The sequence below is a fragment of the Bombus bifarius genome, unplaced genomic scaffold, assembly GCF_011952205.1.
Source record: "Bombus bifarius isolate JDL3187 unplaced genomic scaffold, Bbif_JDL3187 scf7180000007970, whole genome shotgun sequence".
Lineage (NCBI taxonomy): Eukaryota > Metazoa > Arthropoda > Insecta > Hymenoptera > Apidae > Bombus > Bombus bifarius.
Genome location: NW_022884356.1, coordinates 702,247 through 728,690, shown reverse-complemented (window position 1 = coordinate 728,690; position 26,444 = coordinate 702,247). Strand labels below are relative to the sequence as shown.

The window sequence follows — 26,444 nt, the reverse complement described above, 5'->3', positions numbered from 1 at the left end:
AAAAATGTGAATTTTCACAAAAATCCACACAGTTCAGTGACTTGAAAAATGACTAGGTAAATTAAAAAGAATAAGGAATAATTAACAAATGAAAAAGTAGAGGAATATTGCTCATAAAAATCTGAATTTCCATAAAGATCCACAGTTCAGTGGCTTAGAAAATAATTAGGTAAATTACAAGGATTAATTAACAGATTAAAAAAGAAAAAGGGAATATTACTCATAAGAATGTGAATTTCCACAAAGATCCAGACACTTCAGTGACTTGAAAAACGGCCAGGTAAATTAAAAAGAATAAGGAATAATTAACAAATGAAAAAGTAGAGGAATATTGCTCATAAAAATCTGAATTTCCATAAAGATCCACAGTTCAGTGACTTAAAAAATAATTAGGTAAATTACAAGGATTAATTCAGGAATGAAAAAGCAGATAGAATATTATTCGTAAAGATGTGGATTTCCACAATGATTGACAATTTGTTAACGACTCTGAAGGTCTGCCTTTCATCGAAAACGAGAAACTTGTAAATTAGATAGATCGATCAACTAATTTAGTAAAACTCCTACTAAGGAATCAGTAAGATATCTTACATGAGCTAAATGTGATTGCTTCGCGGTGGTTGGCAACGCGGTATCCTTGAGGGCGGGCAGATGGGAGCTGAATTGTGATACAAGAACAGATCTCGACCTGGTGACCGATCTGGCGAGTTTGGCGAACTTGGAGAGGCCACCCTTGCTGTCGTCCGCCTCGATTGGCTGCTTCAGGGCAGTGATGTCCCGGAAGGTCAACAGGAACAGGACCACCAGGTCCCGTTCGTTTTTTATTGGCGCTATTTGTAGAAGCAGCCATAGTGGTGTTTCTATATGTCCGCAACAACAGAACGGAGAAAAGCGTCATTCGTTGGCTAATTGCGATTCGATAATTACATTCTATGTATCTGTTTCTATCCTTGACTAATTGGTACATTGTGGTCAACCTAATTAGCTAAGTATTTGCCTTTTGTACAGTGGATATTAAGATATAATTGGCTACCTTGCAGGAAGGCTCTTTTCTATCGGGCATGTTAAATATTTCTTTTTTATTTTTTTCTTTTATTAGAGAGACATTAAATATTATTTTTAATACGAGTTTTGCAATGTGTTTATTTTTATCCATTTTCTTTTTTTCTTTCCTTCTTTCTTTCTTTCATTGCGTATCTTCCTTCCTTTCTTTTGCCTGTCTTTCTTCTTTTCTTCTTTTCTTCTCTGGCCACGCTTCTTTTACTTTTACCTTCTTTCTTTTGGTTTCTTTCTCTGTTCCTTCCCTTTAACTTTGTTGGGATTAGACAGATTGCTTGAATTCAAACAGCCTGTAGTATCCTAATGGAAACCTAAATAACGGGTTCATATCCATAATACTTAACTTGAAAATCGTTCTCATCAAATCCAATTATTCCAAGTTGCTTGAATTCAAGTAATTTGACTAATCCGAATGAGGTTTCTTTTCTTTTTCTCCTTCCTTCTTTTCTATCTCTCTCTCTCTCTCTCTCTCTCTTCCTTTCTTCCCCATTTTTCTCTTCTTTCTCTTCTCTTCCTCCCCTTCTATTTCTTCACTCTGCTTTTCATTTTCTCACTCCTTTCTTCCTTTCCCTTCCTTTTTCTCTTGTCTTCCTTTAACAAGAATGAAATCTATGTAATGTGACACAAAATTTTATATTTTTATAGCCAAACTCACTCAAGTCCTTTATAACAGTAAAAAAAAAAAAAAAAAAAGAAAAAAGAAGAAAGAAGAAAAAATATATAACTATTTCCTTTACTTCTGCTTCTTTGAAAAATAGGAACATTGTACATAAATCAAATAATCCTTCCTGCAAGACACGTTTATTATTCATTATCCATCATGCTACGAGCATTCAAGAAGCAATCATCTAAATACTAACAAGCACATACAATGCGATTTACAATTAGTGAATACGATTCATTTGAATTGGTGAATATATGACCATTACTATACTACTTAGATATTTCGAATACAATGATTATCGTAGTTTAATTATAACTAATTGGAAATTAAATGTTCGAAGTACTAAATAGCTGGAACAAAGCATCGATAAAATGATCAGAGTGTGCTGTATAACTAATCCATTGTAATAAATGTGAACTCATGCCACCATTCGAATGTCGTGTGTGTGGAGTGCGTTCATTCGTGTGTCATTAAGGTGAATTTATACTTTTGCACATTGTATGTGCACTGCGCATGATTTAGCCACAGTGATTAGGGAAAAAATTACAGCTGCAGAAATATACGAAATTTAGGGTTGAATTCATTCGATTAGGTTTGAAAATGTCAGCGAAATTTCAAATTCTGGTAATTTCAAATGTGTTGGAAATTGCAAATTTTTGCAGCTACTCAATTAGTAGGAAATATTAAATTTTGGAGATCTCAAGAGCATCATCTTGAATATTACAAAATTCGAGAATTCCACATGTTGGGAATTTTAGGTCCTGGAAATTTCCAATTTTTGAAACTCCAATTTTCAGAAACCCAAATTTGGGAGATCTCAAGTGTTGAACATGCCAAAGTTCGAGAATGCCAGATGTTGAGAATTTTTAATTTTGGGAATTTTAGGTCTTGGAAATTTCGAATTTTTGAAATTCCAATGTTTGGAAATCCAAATTTTGAAAATTCCAATGTTTGGAAATCCAAATTTTGAAAATTCAAGTTCTGGAAGTTTCAAACTTTGAAAATTCTAGATGTTGGCAATCTTTAAATCTGAAAACTTCAGGTCTTGGAAATTTCCAATTTTTGAAATTCCAATGTTTGGAAATCCAAATTTTGAAAATTCCAAGTTCTGGAAGTTTCAAACTTTGAAAATTACAGATGTTGGCAATCTTTAAATCTGAAAATTTTAAGTCTTGGAAATTTCCAATTTTTGAAATTCCAATATTTGGAAATCCAAATTTTGAAAATTCAAGTTCTGGAAGTTTCAAACTTTGAAAATTCTAGATGTTGGCAATCTTTAAATCTGAAAACTTCAGGTCTTGGAAATTTCCAATTTTTGAAATTCCAATGTTTGGAAATCCAAATTTTGAAAATTCCAAGTTCTGGAAGTTTCAAACTTTGAAAATTCCAGATGTTGGCAATCTTTAAATCTGAAAATTTTAAGTCTTGGAAATTTCCAATTTTTGGAATTCCAAATTTCAGATATCTTTCGTTTTGTCAATTTTAAATGTTGGAAATACCAAATGTTGAAAATTCCAGATGGGAAGTTTTAATTTTAGAAATTGCAAATCTTTTGTAAGTTTCACATGTTGAAAATATCAAAATTTTAGAAATCCAAAATTTCGGAAACAGATCTAAACAAGTTCAATCTTCAAAAACGTGAAATTTCAAAAATTCCAGGCGCTGTACAAATTCTTGATTTCCGAAAATTCACGTCTTGGATATCTCCAGTTACGAAGATCCCAGATTTTGGAAATCTTAAATTTTGCCAATCGCAAACGTTGAAAATTCCGATAGATGCCGCGTTTCGCGAATTTCATATCCAGCGAATTTCAAACATCCAGCAGCCCGAATATTGTACATGCAAAAGCGAGTTGAACCACTGTGAATGAATCATCCGCCACGCACATCCAAAACATCCAGAACATCCAAAATATCCAAAACATCCAAAACATCCGTTTCAAAATTCGTCATTGTTTCAAGCAGTGCTCGATCGTTTGGTGGTGTGTGAGTAAGTAGTTTGATCAGAGAAATTGGCGATGCAGTTCAAAGAAGAAACTAAACTGAAAGTGAAAGAAAAAAGAAGGAACATTAGTTGCAGAAATTCTCATATAAATTTTCTAATAATTCGTGCCTAATATTCGTCTTAATTACAATTCCTTGTGTACGTTTCACCATTAAACAAATAATTACACTTCTTTTAGTGCCAGGTACAATGGGAGAAACGAATATTGGAAACCGGAAATGCTACAACAGTTTGTCTTTACATTGGCGAGCCTATGTCAATTTTCCTTTTGGTAGAGCAAATGTATACCTTGTTGATAATTTCTTTAACGTTCCTATACCATCCAACTTTGAGTAATTCGCACCCTGGTGGTTGAGTTTCTCGAGAATAAGCAGCTAACGAGTCATCCAAGACCAGAGGAATGTATTTTCTTCTTTTTTTTTTTTTTCTTTTTATTCTATACAACACGTGCAATTTACAACTATAAAAGCAAAAATATTTGCTCCCTCGTCTTTGATGGCTCGAATTTTTCGTACCACCACTACTTGGCTGTTCCTGGCGATACTGAGTGCTGGCTCGGGGCTAATCGGCGGTGCTTTAGTGCGTGTAGGCCGCACAGGGTTTGTAATCCAACCTTAAATTCCATTTCCTTTACGATTGGAACTTTGGTCAGTCCGCGAGCTTTTCTCTTTCACGAGCCAATTACTCGATCTTCCTTTCAATTTCTTACGATTCGGTAAACTAACTCAGATAATCGTCCGCGTCTAATAAAAATAAAATTCGATTCAATTTCTCAACGTAATATTGACTTGACAACTAAGTGACTGCGGATTTTGTCAATACCACCTAGTGACAAAATTCGCAATCACTTAGTTACCAACCCAGTAGTTTCTATGAAACGACTTGAACGACTCTCAATGTAGCAATTCTTTTCAATAAAGCAATTTCCAATACAAGTGGAAGTTTCATATATTTTTTTACAAGACGGATGGACACTTCTGTACATCAAATATCGTGGTTCATTGATCCGTAAGGATCTCCACCGATAAATAGTCTCGTAAAATACGAAAATTTACGTCTGCACGTCTGTACGTCACAGACATATTCGTTCGATGATTAATAATTCGTGGCAATGATGAAAATCGATGGCCATCGGCAGATGTTAAAAACGTTAAAAGATCATTCACGAAAAAAACAGAAGAAAGAAATAAAATGAAAAAAAAGAAGATTAAGAAAAGAACATTTTAAGAGAAACACTGCACAAGAGTCGATGGATATTTCCGAATGTATTCGTGCGGATTTGTTAGTATTTTTAAGCACTGTTTTTAAGTCGATTAAAAGATGACTGTGAAGAGAAGAAGATAAATTGTACGAAAACGTAACGAAAGGAAAAAATGCGATTTCTTAAATTTGCGAATTTTTATTCTACGCCGATGCGTGTCTTTACCACGACAAGGACGTGCAATGATAAATGTCCTTCAGTCTGGCGAACACTTTTATCAATTTTTTCCCTATCGTCCCCTTAAATTTGTAATTTTCCATCGCGAGTTTCTTCGCTTCTGATTTTTTAATATTTCCAAATATACTCGGTTTGCCGATCGACATTCGGGAAAAAGAAGAAAAAAAAGAAAAAAAATGAAAGAATTCCACGCGCCTTCAAAGAGTACTTTTTTAATTTTTTTTTTAATTTGGGACACGCGAATCAACGATTTCCATCAAATTCTTATCGCTTCGATATCTGCGTGTCGTTTAAACGCGTTTGCATATTCCATTCATCGATCTGCTCGCCATCCACGATTTATCATTTTCGCAGTTACTTAATTTACCGAACCGAACTTCGATAACCAATCGTTTTAAACGTCGTACATTCTCCGATAATTTCCATCGAATCTTCGTTTCCACGATATTTCGATGTTATTGAAACACGTATTGAAATTAATCGCACATCGATCTCCACCTTCCACGCTTCGTAATAAACCCGGCGTTTATTTCATTCTTTCGGTGACCATCGATTCGTTGAACATTCCGTACGATCGCTGCTAGACGTCGTTAATGTCACAGCTGAGAAAATCACATCACCTTTATCGAATTTTAGCCAACTTCTCTGCTTTGCTTGTCTCTGTCTTCGTCACGTGACACGCCATATATATATTAGGTTGCCCGAAAAGTTTCTTTCCCTTTATGAGGAAATAATAGACGCACAACGTTTTTTGTTTTATATTATTTGTCGAATTACGTACGATCCATTTTGGTCTGTTAAGATAAACACCGTGACATTTCACAGACTTGGTTTCACGTTTGTACGAAGGTGCACTGTTGTAAAAAACAAGTTTGCGAAAGAAAGACACTTTCCGGATAACCTAATATTATGTTAGGTTACCCGAAAAGTTTCTTTCCTGTTATGAGGAAATAATAGACGCACGTTTTCTGTTTTATATTATTTTGTCGAATTACGTACGATCCATTTTGTTCTGTTGAGATAAACACCATGACATTTCACAGACTTGGTTTCACGTTTGCATGAAGGTGCACTGTTGTAAAAAACAAGTTTGCGAAAGAAAGACACTTTCCGGATAACCTAATATTATACATATAATAGCATATTTCTTTGTATTACATAATATTATATATATTATTTTTATTTTATTTCTTTATATAAATATATATTAGGTTGACAACTAAGTGATTGCGGATTTTGTTAATACCACCTAACGACAAAATTCGCAATCACTTAGTTGCCAACATATATATATATATGTAATTACATGAGTTTGGCGTCAGAGGGCAGCTACATTATGTTAAAAATTGACAAATTACATATTTAGAGAAATTTACAGTTTGAAAATACATTTGAAAGTACATTTTAAAAATTTAGAGCCTCTCTGAAACGTACGTATTTCAAGCGCAGTGCCACGATCGACGCCGCCAAGCAACGATAGTGAGTTATTCTCAGTCGTGGAATTATTTTCAGATATTTTGTCCAGTTGAATTTCATCTTCGCGGATGTTCGAACGAATTTCCAATCGATTACAAACCCCGCACGAGATGGTTTCTTTGAACAAAAGGGAAATATCATTTGTCTACGAAGGGCCACCTATATATTACGGCTAAATAATGGTAATTACGAGTGTTTTCGATTGTGACGAACTGGAGCTCGCCACCTTTTAGATAGTCAACGTTAATCACAACGACCTCGCAATAGCCTCGATTAAGACGAAACACACGGCCAACTTACTCTCTGCTTGCCTACGTGCCTGGCGAACTTTGCCCGATCGATTATAGAAAAGTGAACGCCATAATTGTTCAACGATCTTGTTTTCTGCACGACGACACCGCTACGATTTTTGTGAAAATTGAAACGATCGTTTGGCAATCAATGAAAATCTTTTTTTTTTTGTAGCAACGAAGAGTAGAATTGTTAGAAGTTAAACGAACAGTAGGAATATGTTTCTTCGCGTCGATATTCGCGACTAAATTTTCGAGTATTTTTCGAGTATTTCGAGAATATTTCGTATGTTTGAAATTGACGAAATTTGGGATTTTTTAGATTCCGGTCTTTCGGTATTCAGAGTTTGGAAATTATCGGACTCTCAAAGTTTGGGATTCTTCGAAACTTTGGATTTTCAAAATTTGCATGTTTTAGAAATCCGAGTCGACAACAAATTTGGGATTCTCGAAATTCGGTATTTGCAAAATCTGGATTTCCCGAAATTGGAATTTTCCAAAATTTTTCCAAAATTCGAGCTTCCCAAAATTTCAGACCCACTACCAGAAAATTTGGGTTTTTTTAAATTTTCGGTTCTCGAAACCCGGATTTTCAAAATTTCGCAATGTCCAAAATTCGAGCTTCCCAAAATTTCAGACCTACTACCGGAAAATTTGATTTTTTTTAAATTTGCGATTCTCGAAACACGGGTTTTCCAAAATTCGATCTTCCCAAAATTTCAAACCTACAACCGGAAAATTTGGATTCTTTAAAATTTGCGGTTCGCGAAACCCGGATTTTCCTGCGGAACTTTGGTTTTCCAAAATGACTTCCGAAATTCGGAATGTCCAGACTTTCGCTTCCAAAATTTCCCCTTTCCAAAATTTGCGATTTCCACGGGAATAAGATTTCCCAAACGTTCGTCTCGAAGTAAAAACGTCTCGAAACTACCATTTCGTTGACGAAAAGAACAACGTTAAAAATAAAATACAGAAATTTCTTCAATACTGTGCAGATATCATCTCCGCGTGAAAAATAGCTTGAACATTCCCAAAAATCGTTTTCTAAAAAATCGTTACTACGGAAAAAGACTGTACCCAAGCAATAACGACTAAAATCCGGAACAGTAGTATTCATAGAAAAAAAAATCGTAGAGAAAAGAGAAACACAAATGATAAATCGTGGAGATAAATCGTCGTAAAGAATGGCGTGTCGTTCGCCTGGCTGGCAAAAGGACAAAATCTGGCAAAAATGCCGATAGATACGTGTTGTAATACGTGTGTCTAGTACTTAGGACAAAGATTTCAGGGGGGAATTAACTGAAATCAAGAGTAGGTGGGAGGTCGAATAGCGTCCTCTCAATATGGCCGCCCCTTGGTCCCGGGATCGTTCGACGATCCTTGTACGTGTGTCGTCTCTTGTTCAGGCTAAAGATGGGTGTATAACAATCGTATACAATATACCTCGAAATGTACATTAATACAATATCTGTAGATACACAGTTATCTCACATCGATTGATATTCGGTTATGATGTTTACTCTGTATTGGTAATTTCGTACAGGAGAAGATGATTTAACACTAACGTTAGCAGGTCCGGTCGAATGACCGGTTTGAAAATTTCATTTCAAATTGTACATTCATCGTTATTTTTTCTGTTTTTTTTTAATGTCAGAATTTACGTAAAGTTAGAGGAGAAATAACGACGAAGGTGCAATTTAAAATTAAATTCTCAAACCGGTCGTTGTTATCTGATTAATCAATTTTTCAATTTTTGTTAATGTCAGAATTTACGTACAGTTAGACAAGCGGAAAAAATAACGACGAAAGTGTAATTTGGAATTAAATTTTAAAACTGGTCGTTGTTATCTTATTAATCAATTTCCCTATTTTTGTTAATGTCAGAATTTACATAAAGTTAGACGAACAAAAGAGACATTTTAAATTAAATTTTGGAAGCAATTATTTCACCGGGCCTGTTATGGTTAGCGTTAAACACAATATCGCTTATTTTACGAGAATACGAACCATTCATAGCAACTTCAAAGTACAATAAATAATTTCTTTCTAAAATTGATAAGATCGATCGAACCATAGATTTTGAAGAAAAAATTGTCTTATTTCTACGTCACTGAAACACATGGAAGCTTATTTACGCTCCGTAACATAATCCACATAGTAATCTTTACAAATGGCTAGAATTGCGAAATAGATTTATCTCGCACGACTAGCGACACACCGAGCGTCTAACGTGACACGAAAGGGGGAAACAATTTTGACAAACAGACAACTTACGATATTGGGTTGTCCGACAAGTTTTTTTTGTTTTATAAGAAAATAATAGACACACATTATTTTTTTTATATTAGTTTATTGAATTATGCACGAACATAATAATAGAAATATAGCGAAATCATGATCATACCTAATTCAATAAAATAATAAAAACAGAAATTGTTGTTCATTTATTATTACTTTATGAAACGAAAGAGACTTTTCGGACAACTTAATATATCGTAATAAATAAGTTCAAATAAATATAACAAATCAAAAATAAATTAAAACAAAAGTTAGTGAGAAATTGCACGATTATCAGTCTCAATCGCAGCACATATTTCGAGGAGGATTTAAAGAGGAAAATGCTTCGATCACAAGCATTTTCTTCCCAATTTACGAAACCAACAGGGCAATTTCATTTTCGTGAAAAATCTATCCGTACGGTTAAACGTTATCGTTAAGAAGAGAACATTTTTCACACGTATTTTCAAGCTACGACAAACATCTGATATTCTCGTACAACAAGCAACACGATATCCAAATCATCGTCTTCTATACGAAGCAACGAATACGGAGACTCTACCGAATATTAATATGTCTAACTGTATACTTATATTTACGTATATATCTATGTATAAATATATATAAACTATAGATATATATATAATAAATTAGGTGTTTTGTTATAGTTTTTGTTATAGTTAGATTCGAGGGTGACTTACTGGTGGGTTTTTCGAGCACTCTTTTGCGAACCTGAGCTAGACATACCTCGTGGGGCACCTTTAAACAGAACACGATCACTCTCGTTATTTCGCACGGCTGGATCGTCAGGAGATCGCTAGAAGATCGCTAGGATCGCTACGAGATCGCTAGGATCGTCTCTAGAACGTAGGAGGGCGGGTTTATATTTTTCTTTTTTTTCTTTTACATTTGTTGGATTATTCGTTGGAGTTTCAATCTGTCTGGGATTCCTTTCGACACGATCTCAGCTCGTTACTGGTCGCTGTCGAGTTTCTTTTTTTTTTTTTTTTTTGCTCAACGAGCAATCGCACCGACCGCCGATAAATCCGTTTTCGCGAGTTGCAAGCGAATTTCAATCGAATCGTAACTGGACCATCGATAGCGAAAGCTGCTCCACAGATCTTTTGCTTTACATTGCAAAAGCGATGTATCGAGGTATTTGCAGTGCAACGACGTCCCTCGAAAGTAAACGGTAAAAGGCGAAGAATATTCCTCGCGCGTGTCTGAGATTCTTTCTGTCTCATGTTATTTGAAACTTGTGTTGTGTGTTATTTCCTACCATAAATTGAGAATTTCTTTCTAAAAAGAAAAACAACGTCTGTCTCGTAACTGGTCATTATTCGAACATGCCATTCGTAAGAATAAATTCGTAAATTCGTCAAACATGGGATAGCAGCAGCTTTGGATTATGAAAAATACGAGAAATTTCAGTGGAAAATCCTGTACCATTCGAGGCGTACGTGAAACTTCGATGCAGGTGGAAAGCGTTACCATATTTTTCCGATTATCTGGATAAAGTTAAAACCGGACGAGGATCGGTGGCAGAATATTAACGTTGATGGGGAAACTGGCGTTCTAACCATTGGCTGTTGTAGCCTTGTTACGACAGGCACGAAATTCGGTTTGAAAATCGTAGCACGAAACGGTGAAGTTGCAGCTGGATTTTTGTTCATACAACATTTTACACGACTTTGTACAAGTAGCTTTTATTGGCAAAAAATCACCAAGAAGCGATTTTTCCCGCTTTTATTCTAGCGATCGACCGTCAATTTTAAACCTGAACATATCCATTTTGGCAAATTTAAACACTTTACAAATTCTATCGTGCGTCGATAACGCTATAACTAAATATAGTATCGTTAAAGTTTGTTGTTACGTAGTTAGCAACTAAGTGATTGCGGATTTTGTCAACGCCACCTAATGACAAAATTCGCAACCACTTAGTTGCCAATCCAATATAACATTAATCAACGATATTTAGATAATCGACTATAAAAAAAAATTCTTCATTTCTCGTAGAAATTCCACGCTTGCCGCTGCATTTGTCCATTTGTAGGACTGCTATGATCTTTTTTTTGTAAAATACATTACATACATCGTTATGTATTTTCTTGTTATTGGGTTGGCAATTAAGTGACTGCGGATTCTGTCAATGCCATCTAATGACAAAATCCACAACCACTTAGTTGCCAACCCAATATATTCTTTTTCTGTCCTTTTTCACTGCTTTTGTATAAACTTCACACTTTTGCCATCGGTGGTTCTAGCGTTAAAATTCTTGCAAGCAACGCTTGTGCAATGTAAAACAAAGGATCCATCCGGAAACTTTCGCGCGTCACCGTGCCAAAGTTGAGATTTTCGCGTAATTTGCGTCCTTCGGAAATATTCCAAATTTCGATACAGCGTCGGTCGTTCGATTTCGAAGTTAATTTTAAAGTTTTAGGATATTTCGTTGGCGACGGTCGCAACTTGCCTGAAAGCTTCGATCTCAATGGCCGATATATCAGATCGCGAAAGTGGCGTACAAAGCTCGGAGAATCAGAAAAAAGTAACAAATGGAAAATAAAGGAAAATAGAGGAGTTAGAAGAGTCGTGACTGAGAATGTCGTCAATCGTGAATGAAACGTCAGGCTGGTGCATATGAAATATCGTTTCCGTGAAATTCCAATTTCACGGGCTCCTGCTACTGCTTCCAGCTTCTTATCCTGTTATTATCGTAACGTACGTTTATCGAGCGTCGATACAACTATACGTAAATGCAATATTACGATTCCTATGAATAATTTTACACAATGAAAATTTTAACGTTAATCTTACCAGGTCCGGTGAAACGATCGATTTCAAAATTTTATTTCGTTTAATTTCGTCGTTATTTTTCTTGTTTCTCTAACTTTATGCAAATCCCCGTATTATCCGATTAATCGATCTCCCGATTTTTGTTGATACAGGAATTTGCATAAAGTGAAATGGACGAACTAACAATTCGAAGAAAAATATAACGACGAACGTAGAATTTTAAATAAAATATTGAAATCGGTCATTTGACCGAGTCTGGTGAGCTTAGTGTTACAGATTGACAACGCGGTAAAGTTGAAAGTCGCAACGAGCAATTTATTAATAATTGCCAATTTATTGTAGCGATACTATTGGTTCGAATATTATCGCGCAAGAGAACTCTGGACGATGTCCAAAAATCTTGGAACGAATCTCATACCATTTCGAAACGAGAGATTCGTGGAAGAATATAGCGTTCGAAGAATTTTCAAATTCTACGAGTTCTTTACGTAATCCTTGGGAATAGTAAACTCGAGAACATCCTGCAAATTATTTCGATCAGATACGTACACATGTCCGTACAAGCTCTGTTACTCTTAATCTACCGTACTGTGTATCTTATTACGCCAATCTAATTTTCCTCTGCCTGTCTATATTTCCTCTTGCCTTTTTCCACGTATATTCCATTTCCACCCCGTCATAAATGAGAGAAAAGAAACGTTGCACGTGATATTTAACGTAGAAATTTGATACGGAAGTATTAAATATAATAATCAGTAGAGAAACTTGATACGAGTGTGTTGAATATCGTTATAGGCAGATAAATATTAATACAGACGTACGTCGATAATACGAGGGTCGTCCAGAAAGTAACAGGCGTTTACGTATAGAAGCCATACGAAGCGACGCGATGTGCTTGCAGAAAGTCAGCCAGCTTCGTTCGTACGTTGGCATAAATTATAAATTACGAATTACAAATTTCGTTTCGTAGGAGGCAGCCCCGCTCTTTGTGCGTTTTTTCTTAGAAGCAGACATTCTGTTTTATTTAAAAAAAATTTTATCTTTCGCTTGGGTATGGTAAGAATAAAGAAGCAGTAAGTTTCGAGTAATGAGACACGATTCGAAAAAGGCTCGATATGGCACACTCGCTCAAATTTACCCAAACTCACTCAATTTTCTTCAAACATGCTCAAATCCAGCCAAATTTATCTAGATTTTCTCAAACTCGCTCAAATTTACGCAAGTTTACTCAAATTTGTTCAAACTCGCTCAAATTTACCCAAACTGGCTCAATTTTCTTCAAACATGCTCAAATCCAGCCGAATTTATCCATATTTGGTCAAACTCGCTCAAATTTACGCAAGTTTATTCAAATTTGTTCAAACTCGCTCAAACTTGCTCGAATTTACTCAATTTTTGTTCAAACTTGCTCGAATTCGCACGGATTTATTCAAATTTGCTCAAACTCGCTCAAATTTACGCAAGTTTATTCAAACTCGCTCAAACTTGCTCAAACTTACTCAATTTTGTTCAAACTTGCTCGAATTCGCACGGATTTATTCAAATTTGCTCAAACTCGCGAAAATTTTCACAAGTTTACTCAAATTTGTTCAAACTCGCTCAAACTTGCTCAGATTTACTCAATTTCTGTTCAAACTTTCTTGAATTCGCACGTATTTATTCAAATTTGCTCAAACTTGCTCAAATTTACTCAATTTTTGTTCAAACTTGCTCGAACTCGCGCGGATTTATTCGAATTTGCTCAAACTCGCTCAAACTTGCTCAAACTTACTCAATTTTTGTTCAAACTTGCTCGAATTCGCGCGGATTTATTCGAATTTGCTCAAACTCGCTCAAATTTACGCAAGTTTATTCAAACTCGCTCAAACTTGCTCAAACTTACTCAATATTGTTCAAACTTGCTCGAATTCGCACGGATTTATTCAAATTTGCTCAAACTCGCGAAAATTTTCACAAGTTTACTCAAATTTGTTCAAACTCGCTCAAACTTGCTCAAATTTACTCAATTTTTGTTCAAACTTGCTCGAATTCGCACGTATTTATTCAAATTTGCTCAAACTTGCTCAAATTTACTCAATTTTTGTTCAAACTTGCTCGAACTCGCGCGGATTTATTCGAATTTGCTCAAACTCGCTCAAACTTGCTCAAACTTGCTCGAACTTGGTCGAATTTACTCAATTTTTGTTCAAACTTGCTCGAATTCGCACGGATTTATTCAAATTTGCTCAAACTCGCGAAAATTTTCACAAGTTTACTCAAACTTGCTCAAACTCGCTCAAACTTACTCGATTTTGTTCAAACTCGCTCAAATTCAGACGAATTTATTCAGATTTGCTCAAATTTACGCAATTTTATTCGAGTCCACTCGATTTTGTTCAAATTACCTCAAATTTACGCGAATTTATTCAGATTTGCACAAACCAGCTCTAATTTACACAAATTTACTCAAAGACGTTAATTTGATGGATTTGCTCAAATTACCCGAGAGTGGAGCAGCCTCCTCATCGCGGCAGGCTCTTCGATCGTTGAAGTTCCATTTAGTTTAAGACGGTGATAAGAACTGAAAGTTTGAGCGACGACGAGGTGCCGTTTGTCGCACTTTTACGCTCGTTGAACGCTGGAAACGTTCGTCCACAAAAGGAATTTACGGTCGAATCGCATCACTTCACGGTAATAAGATTATACTGGCTGAGAAACCAGATACTCGATCGTAAACGTTTTGATCGCTCGTCTTCCATTACGGCGGATCTGAAGAAACGTGTCTGCGATTCCGTTACGAGCGACCGACGCGTCCTTCCAAATTGTCATTTCTTTCTTTGTAAGATCGAGAAAAGTCTTGAATGGATAACACCTCGCAGGAAACGACGATTCAAAGGACCCCCGGTGGAACGACGGTTATGCGAACACGCGGCGGAGCAGTACGTCGAAGACAAGCGGGGAACCCCTGCTACGTTACGATAAACGTTGAGACAGGAATGACGGTTATATCGAAAGATACCCAGGTACTCAAATAACATCGAATAGATCGAATAAAATGGAAACAAATCTTGGTTCTTCGCACGTTCTTCGAGCAGTTGACCGGAACTTACTTTCTGGAAACGCCTCGTATTTAATAAATTAAGTATTTAAGTATCCAAATATGAGATTAACACCGACGATTAGCGTAGTTAATAAACGTTAGCTAATAATTAGTGAGATAAAAGAAAGATCGAAGAAAGAAAGGAATTCGTTAGAGAAGACGACGGTTTCATACGCACCAACCTAACGAAAATAGAAAAAGAAATGACTATTCAGAAATGAACAGTAGAATGGTCAATGAAGACAAAAGGGAGAGTTTCTCTCTTTCTCTCTCTCTCTCTCTCTCTCTTTCGATTTCTGATATACTCGTGTTGTAGTAGTAATATATAAGTACTCGTACTGATACACGAGGCGAGTCTGCGTGAACCAGGCGACAGTGACGACAACCAACAACACGTGAAAACACACGGGAAACTCTCGAAGCCGACAGTCCACGATTATACAGATGAATGCAGACAGAGTTCGGTATTCGGTGGTCGACCAGCGTCGAGCATGCACAATGATACGTCGTTTTCGTGCCTCGAGGCGTTCTGTCAGAATCATTTCGCTGGCAATCGACGACTTCCGACCGTCTATAGGCCCCAAAGGCGTTCCGCCTCAAATCGCCTCCACGTTCTTCGTAGCGCACGTATCAATACCGTCACCTACTGTTATTACACTCTTCGTATACTCGGTTTTCTAAATAAATGTAGTTATACGTATAGTTGTCTGTTAAGCATAGCGCGATAGTAGAAAGTTTCGCAAAAATATTCGAAAAATCTTACGAGGGACGCTAATTGGTTTTTATCTTCCTTGAGCTTAATTTTGTATTACAATTGTAGCAAATTTGTAGCTTGAAAACTTCGATTATTTTTACTTCGAGAATTTTATGAATTCTTTGTCTCGATCTTTTTGGCAGTTTTTTACTTTGAAACGTTTCAAGAAAAAGAGGAATCTTCTTATATCTTCCGCTTTATACTCGTATCTTCTTATATATCGTAAGAAGATACAAGTGGGAAACTTGCAAGAGAAATTCGATCGAAACGAACGAATCTGCTCATTTTGGAGGTTAGAAGATTCGTAAGAACGTCTTCGTCGAAACGAGTCTCTCCTTGACCAGTTAGCTGTATTCGACGAATATACTCGTCGCGAAGAAATGACAATATTTTCTGTTATCGAGAGCTCTGTCGGTAACAAAATTCAAAAATAAAACAGTCACTTTACTACAGCTTAATCCTGTATTAGCACAGTCACACATACTCTGTGATTGACGAGTATACTCGTCGCGAAGAAACGGCAATATTTTCTGTTATCGAGAGCTCTGTCGGTAACAAGTAACAAGTTTACTACAGCTTAATCCTGTATTAGAACAACCACACATACTCTATGTTTGACGAGTATACTCGTCATCGCTTGTTTCTTGTCGCACATTTTAGCTACGCGCTTCTCAAAAAGATCGCAACGACTAACTGGTTGGCAATTTGGAAATTTCTAGTAAAAAATTCCATTAAAGAGAGATTGGTTAGCAATTGAAGAAAATACGACTGATTCCTCTTTTTTTATTAATCTTACGAACGAACAATTTCCAACGATCTTAACCGACCAGGATCTTTAATCTGTCCGAAACGTGGATTTCATTTTCGTTTGCCTTTAAAATGGAAGTCGTCGATTCCAGCGACGAAAGAAGCCACGAACACCACACTTAAGCTTCTCCCATGCGAAGTAAATATCGTAGGGGTACTTACTGTTCTTCTTGTACAGCAGGATCTCGAATTGATCGTGAATCTGGCCCTCGAGGCATTCCTCGATCCTGGCGATCGTATCTTTGTCCGTCAACTCCCCGTACATGAATCCGCAGCGGCAGGACTTTTGCATAACCTGATGGCAGATTAATCCATTTACATCGCTATCTAACCTATTCGTCGTTGAAGACGACCAAAGTTTTAGCGTATACCAGTTTTCATGGTTGGATGTTGGAATTTGGCCAAAATAAAGAAAGGACGAATGTATAAAAATTGGCAAAAATGTCCAAGTACGGGGTGGCAAAAAATCGGGAGTCAAAATTGGCAAGAAGTTTAAATGAGAAATTGAGATAAATTTGAGGCGAGGAATTCGCGACAACTTCACGCTAGAGATTAACGAAAGTTGCGAAGTGAAAATTCGTTGCGAAAATGGCGAATTAGAAATTGGTGAAAATTCGCGAGTCAGAAATCACGAGAATCTGCGAGTGATAATTATCGAGAACTTTTTTTTATCAAGTACAATTATCAATGAAAACTGAGTGAAAATAATTGCGAAAATGGCGAATTAGAAATTGGTGAAAATTCGCGAGTCAGAAATCACGAGATTCTGCGAGTGATAATTATCAAGAACTTTTTTTTATCAAGAACAATTATCAATAAAAACTGAGTGAAAATAATTGCGAAAATGGCGAATTAGAAATTGGTGAAAATTCGCGAGTCAGAAATCACGAGATTCTGCGAGTCAGAAATCACGAGATTCTGCGAGTAATAATTATCAAGAACATTGGAATGGAAATTGGCAAAAATTGGACACAGTTGGCGAAAGTTTCACATTGAAGATTGGCACGCGTTTTAAGCAAACAATTGGCGAAAATGTTGAATTAGAGATTAGTAAACGTTTGGAAGTAAGAATTCACCAGATATTTCAAACTACAAATTCCCCCGCTACTCTAACTCGAAATATCTTATTGTCTCTTTCTGTTTAAAAAAAGTTACCGCGAATACGAAGAAATTTATTGGAAAACTTTGAACTTTCAACGTCTCGGATTGCATTATATTCACTTGCTCGAGATATAAGCGAACAATGTACCGTATTTTTATTTAAAAATATTCCAACGAAAAGCGAACGAAACTGAGATACACATTTTTATTAAAAAACATTATGTTTATTAAGAAAAAAGGTGTGTAAAAGATCAGAGAGCAACTTTATACACAACCGCTTGATATCCCAACGTCTGACCTTACATCTACCAATTCTCCTACCATCGAATCATCATACATAGCATCGTCATATATAGCATTTTCTACCATATTTCGACCGACAAAATCGAAAAAAAGCAAAAGAAATTCAATTTCGTCTCTCAATTACGCTACAACCATCGCATCTTTCCAAGAACGAATGCCATAAACATTTCCAATACGCTTTCACGCGTATAATGGAAATCGTACGGTGGCTAAACTCTAAATTCGATTCATTGTGCTTCGGGACGTTTCTAGCTACGATAAATCCAACGTAACCTGGTGAATTTAATTCACGAGAGAACGAACTAAGGAGGAGAATTGGTAATTAAGCGAAATGAGGGAATCGTCGTGAGATTAGGTACACGGTGAATGTTTTTTCGCGACGTGTGTTATCGGGAAATTAGATGGAAACCGGCCCGGGCCAGGTGCGACGAACTACAATCGCGTTAAACCGGTTACGTCCGCGCTAAACGGCCAGGATAATCCGATTATCGGGCGTGATTTTCGCGAATGAAATTAGTTTAAAAGTTGAGCTAGCGCAGCGCTTCCTGAAGCTGTGAATCGCTCGTACGGCATCAGAATTAACAGAGTTAAGCTGCGTTTGCATTGGTCCTGTAGCTGGATCGAGCGACTACGTTCCAGTTGTCCGACTAGAAACTGTTCCGTGTCTACGTTATCGCAGTGTTCGTCGGACACACGTGAAATTTCGTAGACTTTAAGCGACTAATCGCGGGAGTTAGCTTTAAAAATCCCTTACAGGATTGAAATCGAGCAACGACGAATATATACGTCGAGCCCTGGGCGAACATTCCTAAGTCCTATTATAAATTTCACGAGAAAAGTAGAGCTAGACGAGGCAAGACTACAGTTTTATTCGATGAAAAAATTAACAATTCGTTGGAGAGAAAGGTGTTGTTATTAAAAACTTAGAAATTGCCGAGAAATAATAAAGTAAAGTGCAGAAAACAATTCGGGAAATCGACCAATGCGTTGGGGAAGATAATCAACTGAATTTATAAAAGGCAGTACATTATACGGAGTATATTCGATATACCAAAGAGAATAATCAAATAATCAAACTTTTTTTTGTGTAAAATACATCATAGTTTTACTGGAAGGACAAAGAAAACTAAATATAATTTATATTACCTTTTACTAAAATTTTGACCTTTTATAGTAAATGCTAATTTTCTATTATACACGACGAGTATACACGCCAGCCGAAGCAAAGTTTTCCATTGACGTATATATACGTCGAAGCGAAGTTTTACATTGACGTATATATACGTCGAAGCAAAGTTTTGCATTGACGTATATATACGTCGAAGCGAAGTTTTATATTGACGTATATATACGTCGAAGCAAAGTTTTATATTGACGTATATATACGTCGAAGCAAAGTTTTGCATTGACGTATATATACGTCGAAGCAAAGTTTTGCATTGACGTATATATACGTCGAACTCAGTTAGCTGGTTAATGGCATTGGATAAAACGTACTATTCTTTAGCCAGCATTGGACGTCGAGCTACACGATTCCAGTGACACTGTTCTCGACGGTGCAGGTAAAAATTGAATTGGAAAGAGGATCTTCCATCCAGTCGTTGCACTGGATTGCTTACTGGAATGGCACATTCAGTCAGCACTGGATATCGAGTCTACACGATTCCAGCAACGCTGGAACGTTACTCGAATGTAGATTGAAAAAAGAACTTTCGATTCAGTCGTTGGTCTGAATCGCTCTCTGCAACGAAAACACCGATCGCATTATACCAGTTACGAACCAGTGCTGGATTGGACCACTAGACTGGATTGGAACGCCACTGGACCAATGCAAACTCAGCTTCATGGGGCGGTGAAAATTTGTTACAACATATAAATGTTATACCATATAAACTGATATCAACGTGCACCACAAACATTATGTATCTTGTTCTATTCTCCGTTGAAGAGGAGAAGTGTGTCGACAAGCGTATTTGTTGTACTTTATATTTTCCATAGAACTTTCCAACCAAGCATTCACGCACTGCTGTGCGAAATTCTACTCGTATTTTCACCCGTACGATACACCGGCTAAGTTTGTATACTAAATTGCGAGCCACCCAGTATATTAAGATTTTACCAAACGACACTCCAAACAAACGTTCTGAAACGTATCTTCTCGTATTTCCTCTTGTCATTACGTTCGTATTCTCAATGAGAATTGATCGCAAAATTCTACCAAATAAAATAAAATAAAAGAAAAATCACGTTTGTATTATAATTATAAAAATATAATTGTCAATATTTTAATATAAAAATATCACTAAAAGAAAAAAATAAAAAAGATATCCCGAACAATTATTTCTCCGTGGAAACTCGATTATCGTAGGTTTGGTCGATGGAACAAGTTTGAAGAAGAGTGGAGGGGGTAAATTGAAAAGGTAAGTCCGGTCGCGAAACGTTCGCCGTGGGACGAAAGAGGCTTAAGGAAAGCGGAGAACAGGCTATTTACCTCGGCACGATTATAGCCAGAGATTTTGCAAAAGCTTTCGTTGCAATAGACAATAGGGAAGTCGACGATCTGAGCGTTCGCCAGGAGAAAACTGCTGTCAGCTGTGAACAGAAAAAAGAACACACGGAAAGATTAGCTCGTGTTTTTCCCATTCTTTCGTACAATTAAAATTGGAAGAAGAATTTGATTAAAAAATTATATTCGAGAAGAGGAGTTATTTAAAAAAGAAAAATCGTTCTGAGTTCTAATCAAAATTTCTAAATGGAATTCAACATAAATCGGGCGAATAATTTTTAATTAAATTCTTCTTCCTTTATTTATTTCCTTGTCAGTATAAATGCCTGACTTTTCCATAAAACGAATTACAATCGTTTAAATATACATCGGATCCATGTTTCTTCCATCGATATTTTGTTTTTTATTCGTATAATGTTAACGAAGAACAACGACAATTCACGACGTTTCTTCTATGTTTCATTCTAATATTAGGTTAGCAACTAAGTGATTGCGGATTTTGTCATTAGGTGGCGTTGACAAAATCCACATTCACTTAGTTACCAACCTAACAGTATTTTCAAATAAATTCATTTAGACTAATTTCAGATAATTTTCGAATACGATGTAAAAGATATTACAGAAAGAAATATGAAAGTACTAATAAATACTAATTCTATTAAATCGCTATTGAACGAAGTTTAATATACCTGCACCTCGTTAATCGGTGTATATCATAACCTACAATAAATAGGATGGCGTGTCGATACTTTTTACAGGCACAGTAGAAAAAGAAAAATGGTAGAAAACAAGTTACTTTATCGAGTCTGTAACCTGCTGGTCATAAATATTGCAACATCTACTCATTACGTTTATTGTTTACGCTTGAGCCTCTAACTTTGTTACATTATTTAGTACTTAAAAATAAGACGAGTAGAAAATAAGAACAATGGGAAACGTTCGATCCGTGTCAAGTATCGGCAACTCTCGTGTCTTTGTTCGTATATTTATGAGTAGCAGTGTATTTTTGAAAGAAAAAAAAGAAGAAAGAAAAAAGTATCGTCAGATAATATTTCCAACATTAAAAATGTATCCAAAGTTTCAACAAGACACGTTTTCTCTTCTGTATATTAAAACTGATCCCACTGATTTACTTCTCCCAAAACTTTAATACACGTGTGCTCTAAAAATATTTAAAAACAAAACCTTGCACGTAGCCGCCGTAGGCAGATTTCCACCGACGATATCAAATTTTTTTTATTATTTAATTTGTACTTTACAATTTGTCCAGCTGGACGTTCGGTAAATTTTTCTAGCTTTATTGCTATTTAACATGTGGATGGCTACCCCCAGCATGGTACCATTTTCGAGTTTGTCTATTTTATGTCTTTAGCGAGGTCAGTGGGGTGTTTTCTTTTTAGTCCTCTTTCTATGAGAGTGATATGAAATTAAATTCATTTTTTCTCTCTTGTTTTTACTTTCTTATTTACTTAGATATTAAAATAACACCGTGATATCCTAATCCGTATTTATTTAGCCGGTGACGTTTTTGGCACGTAATAAAGCTGGAATAATAATAACGACGACGATTTTCCGCATAGCCGGCGTGCATTTTCCGTGGAAATTCCAACCTCTTCAGGCAGCCCGCTCGGTCAGGTTTCCTCATCCACTTATTCGCTGGCGGCGCACGTACCGCATTAACGAGCTTTATACCTTTATTCGAGCCGCGTCTACCGAAGAAAAATCGTGGAAATCGTCATTCACGCGTCCCCTCGCTCCTTGATCCAATTCCCGCTTCGAGTTCATTTGAAATTCCTTTGATATCGCGAGTCTGCGACTACGTTAACTCGCCAGAGTAGTCGGACGCTCCTAAAACCTTTTTACGCGGACAGTTACTGAAGTTTGCATACAGACGCTTATCGAATTTTTCGTGTCTCACTTACTTTTCATAGTTACACCGAGAAAGGCGTACCTCGTCGATTTCAACCAACTCGAAGAAAACAACTTGCCAAGCGAACAATGTTCCGTGCTATTTTTTCCTCTACAAGTAACCGCAATTAGAGGTTAGTTTCCCAGATGCTCGCAAGAATCTTCGATACGATTCGTGTTACGATTATATTTTCACGTATACGCTTCATTTTCGTGCAGGCGGCTGCCTTTTCATACAGAATTCCATTTAATTTCAAGTCATCGACGAAGGAGATAATTTTGATTTCCTCATAATTAATTGAGATAATTCATTTTAACTCACCGATGGGAGATCATTGGAGGCGATATCTTTCCTTTTTTATTTAATTTGTAGAGCTGGACATTCGGTAAATTGTCTTTGATATCTCGTAGAAAACAGGGAGAAGAATATGGGTTGGATTGGATCAGTGTCCGACCTGTTGAGGTTCTCTCGGAATAGAATGAGGAATGCGCGGATGAATGTATAATAGAAATATATCCAAGTAAATGTAAGTATAAGCTGCACCATTTGTGCAACGCATGTTCCTAGAAAAAGGCTGTGAAGCTGAGAGGCTCTTTAAATTGATTTAGAACTAAAAAATACTCAATGGCTTCGACGACTAAGAAAACTAAATACTAGAGAAGATGTAGAGTTTTGCTAGAAGTGAGAATCGCTCCAACACGATCGACATTGTTGTTTCTATCTAGTGTTTTTATCTAGAGAAAGACACTTGCATGAAATTACAGCTCCCTCGAAGCCATCTAACTTTTGTTTGAAACATTTCACGGTATCAATTACAATTATTTTTACAGATGTGTTCATAGACGTCATAGATTTAAATTGGACAGCCTGTATATTGTGAATATTTCAAGATTCTCAATTAAAAGGATCGGAACGTATCGTCGATACCGTGTTTTCGTTGAGAACCTTGAAATATCGACAGTATCGTCGATAAAACAGTAAGCGACGACGATTATACTCGTGGAACACGGGTTACGCGTGGCTGTTATGACGTAGAAGTTGTAACGAGAAGACTGTTCTATTTCTTAATTTTATTACTGCGAGTCACTGCGATTGCTAAATTGTAATTTAAACGGCAAACTATGACTACGTTTTACGCATGACGAGTATACTCGTCGTAACACAAAATATCGTTTGCGAGCGCTTTATGGGAAAATTACGCAAGAAACATGAAAAGTCAAATGAATCAGACTTTTGTGTTGCTATTTTAAAAGTATTATTTCGTTTCGAGTACCCAGTATCTTTCGAAGATTAAGTTTCTCACCCTTCGAATTTGATGCTTATTTTGCTTCGGCTCACTGAATGCGTCACGTGAATCCTTTGTATCGGTTCGTATCTCGAATCAATTCTTGCGCGACACATTATCACTTTTATCATTTGCCTGTAGATAAAAGTCCAACAGCGTAAGAGCTGGCGAGCTCGTCAACCGAACAATGCGTCCTCCCTGACCGATTCATCTCTCACGATAATATTAGTCTACTACCTTTAGGTTCTGTCTTTTTGGTTACAATTTTCTCATAAAGCGTTCGCAGAACTATGTTTATATAACGTTCCCTCCTTGTTCCCATTCGTAGAACAAACTGGTAAAGTTTGGTCGTTTAACACCAAGACACCCTGTACATATTTTGATAACACCTATCCACTATATTTATGCTTGTCTTGTGGTTAATTTTCTTCGCGTTTCGTTGCTATTTTCCTGACTTTCTTTCCTCATAGTGTCTCTCTTTCTTTTTGCACTTAAACTACATTGTTCAAGTTTACGAAGATCCGTTGATACCGAGACACCCTGTATAATAGAAAGGAAAACACGTAAAACGTGTGTAAAACACGGGTTCCATTCAAATTACCTGCGCAAGCTTCACCGACAACAGCTTTGACCAACAATAACGTCAACTGGCTGCTGGTATTAGCGCAGCGAAATGCTAGGGGATTTTTCTTCCTGTAGATTTATTGCTGCGGATAGTTGATGGTCGGCCTGATCGGGAAAGCCAACCCAAAGCCAATACAGAGCACAAGCTGGCTAGCGATGAAATAAGTTTCCCTTCGATGTCAATTAATCAACATTAAGTTTCCGTGTAATTTCAACGCTCCAAACAATACCAAATCTGTGACAGGTCACAGTGGTGGTCAGTGTGTCCGGTTTGAGCTAGTAATTTTCATCCCTCATTAATTACAGTAATAAATCTACACAAATAAAAATCCTTTCTCACGCCCCTCTGCTAATACTGTCAGTCGGTAAAAGCTGTCGTCGGTGAAGTGTGGCGTGTGGAGCAAATTTCGTGTCGGTGAAAACACAAACAGTAAAACACATCGTTCCTGTCACGATGCTGGGGAACAAGCAATAAATAAAGCCGTTGCTGCTGATGATATTAATTAAGGGGAAAATTCGATCCAAGGAAAACCGTGTAACGGAAAGATAGAGATATTTCATAGGTGGAAAGTCGCTGACACTGAAATACGTTTGAAAGGAATAAAAGTGTGGTCGAAGAATGTGCAACGGAAGGCAAACTGAGAGAAGATTCATTCGCGTATGGTTTGCAGGCTGAGCGAGGCCGAAGAAAAGGTTCTTGAACGTGAGCAGACAAAAGAGCGAGAAACCGAAAGTGTCTAAAGGAATCTGGAAAGCGAAAGTTTGGCAGAAAACGCGAAGCAGACAGACTTTTTCTTTGCGAAGCGTTGATTGGTCGGAATGTTGCATCTGTGCTGCAACTGCCACATCCACTTTAACCAGTTAGCTGTCGCGACCTCTTTGAAAAACCTGAACTGTGTGGCAAAAAGTAAGCGACGACGAGTATACTCGTCAAGTTTTATCTTTTTTTTTTTAACATGACGAATGTATTCGTCGTAACACAAGGTATTGCTATTTCTTTGTAACGAGTATACTCGTCAGAAATACCTAATTGGTTAACCCGTTCGGTTCTAATTTCAGATGAATTTTACATATATGTATATATATTTATGATTTAACATTTACACACAATTAAAATTAAAATTTACTTAAAAAAATAGAATTGCTTATAGTTTGAACGAAATAATTCTAGAACAATAGTGAGACGATAGAGCGAGAATAAAACGTAAGCGTTCTTATCAAGCGAGAAATATTATTTATCGGTGATAAATAATCGCGATAGAAAACGAAGATAAGGAAGATCTCTCGACTACCTGATAATTTCATTCTCGTTTCGCGGAAACGGCTAATTCCATCAACGAGCTGTGAATGGGCAAGAAATTATGAAATTCTCGAGTTCGTTCTCGTATACTATAGAGGCGCGCTGGTCAACGTAGTTCTACCGGAGATTCGCCCGTGCTGAATTCCCATTTAAGCGGGTCGCTCCTTTCACCGACTCTGCCTTAATTAAAGTCTTTTTTGGTTTTTTCACCATTTCTCCACCGGCCGCCATTACGAATCGCCAGGGAATTCTCGACTCCGCACATCCTTCGATTGCAAACTCCTCCACTGTTTTTACCAACTTTTAGATCATTGTATTAACTGATCAGCAAAATTACTAACCAATTAGCTGTTTCTGACGAGTACACTCGTCACGAAAAAATGGTAATATTTTCAATTATCGCGAGCTCTGTCGGTAATAAAATTCAAAAATAAAATAATCGTTTCATTGCAACTTAATTCTGTTACAGCCAAATGTACTCCGTGCTTGACGACTATACTCGCCATCGTTTACTTTTTGCCACACATTTTAGGTGCGCAATTTTCAAAGTTTTCAAAGAGGCCGCAACAGCTAACTGGTTAAACCGATGACGTTTATCATGTAATTTGCTCTTAAACGTTATACGATATCATTAAATTGATGATGTTTACGATGCGGATAATTCATGATTGCATATTAATAGTGAACCGTTCACAATTGGTTCGTCCCACTTTCGTGAAATTCTTCAAAATTGACTGCCAAAGCGCTTGATCGATGCTCATTCTATACAGG

At 36.7% G+C, this 26,444-nt stretch overlaps 1 protein-coding gene across 10 annotated transcripts in view; it reads right to left on the bottom strand.

Annotated features, from left to right (window-relative positions):
- The window catches only part of LOC117213790 (potassium voltage-gated channel protein eag), a 153,532-nt gene that overhangs the window by 25,678 nt on the left and 101,410 nt on the right, over positions 1–26,444 (bottom strand). For 4 of the 10 annotated variants that reach the window (XM_033459453.1, XM_033459480.1, XM_033459470.1 and 1 more), the window contains exons 3-7: positions 20,541–20,641; positions 16,808–16,940; positions 9,911–9,968; positions 8,233–8,339; positions 592–860 (exon numbers count right to left, since the gene is read on the bottom strand). In XM_033459453.1, the coding sequence (XP_033315344.1) occupies positions 592–860; positions 8,233–8,339; positions 9,911–9,968; positions 16,808–16,940; positions 20,541–20,641 (668 nt within the window). The remainder of the gene's footprint in view (positions 1–591; positions 861–8,232; positions 8,340–9,910; positions 9,969–16,807; positions 16,941–20,540; positions 20,642–26,444) is intronic. The other 6 variants (XM_033459500.1, XM_033459522.1, XM_033459514.1 and 3 more) reach the window with 2 other exon arrangements.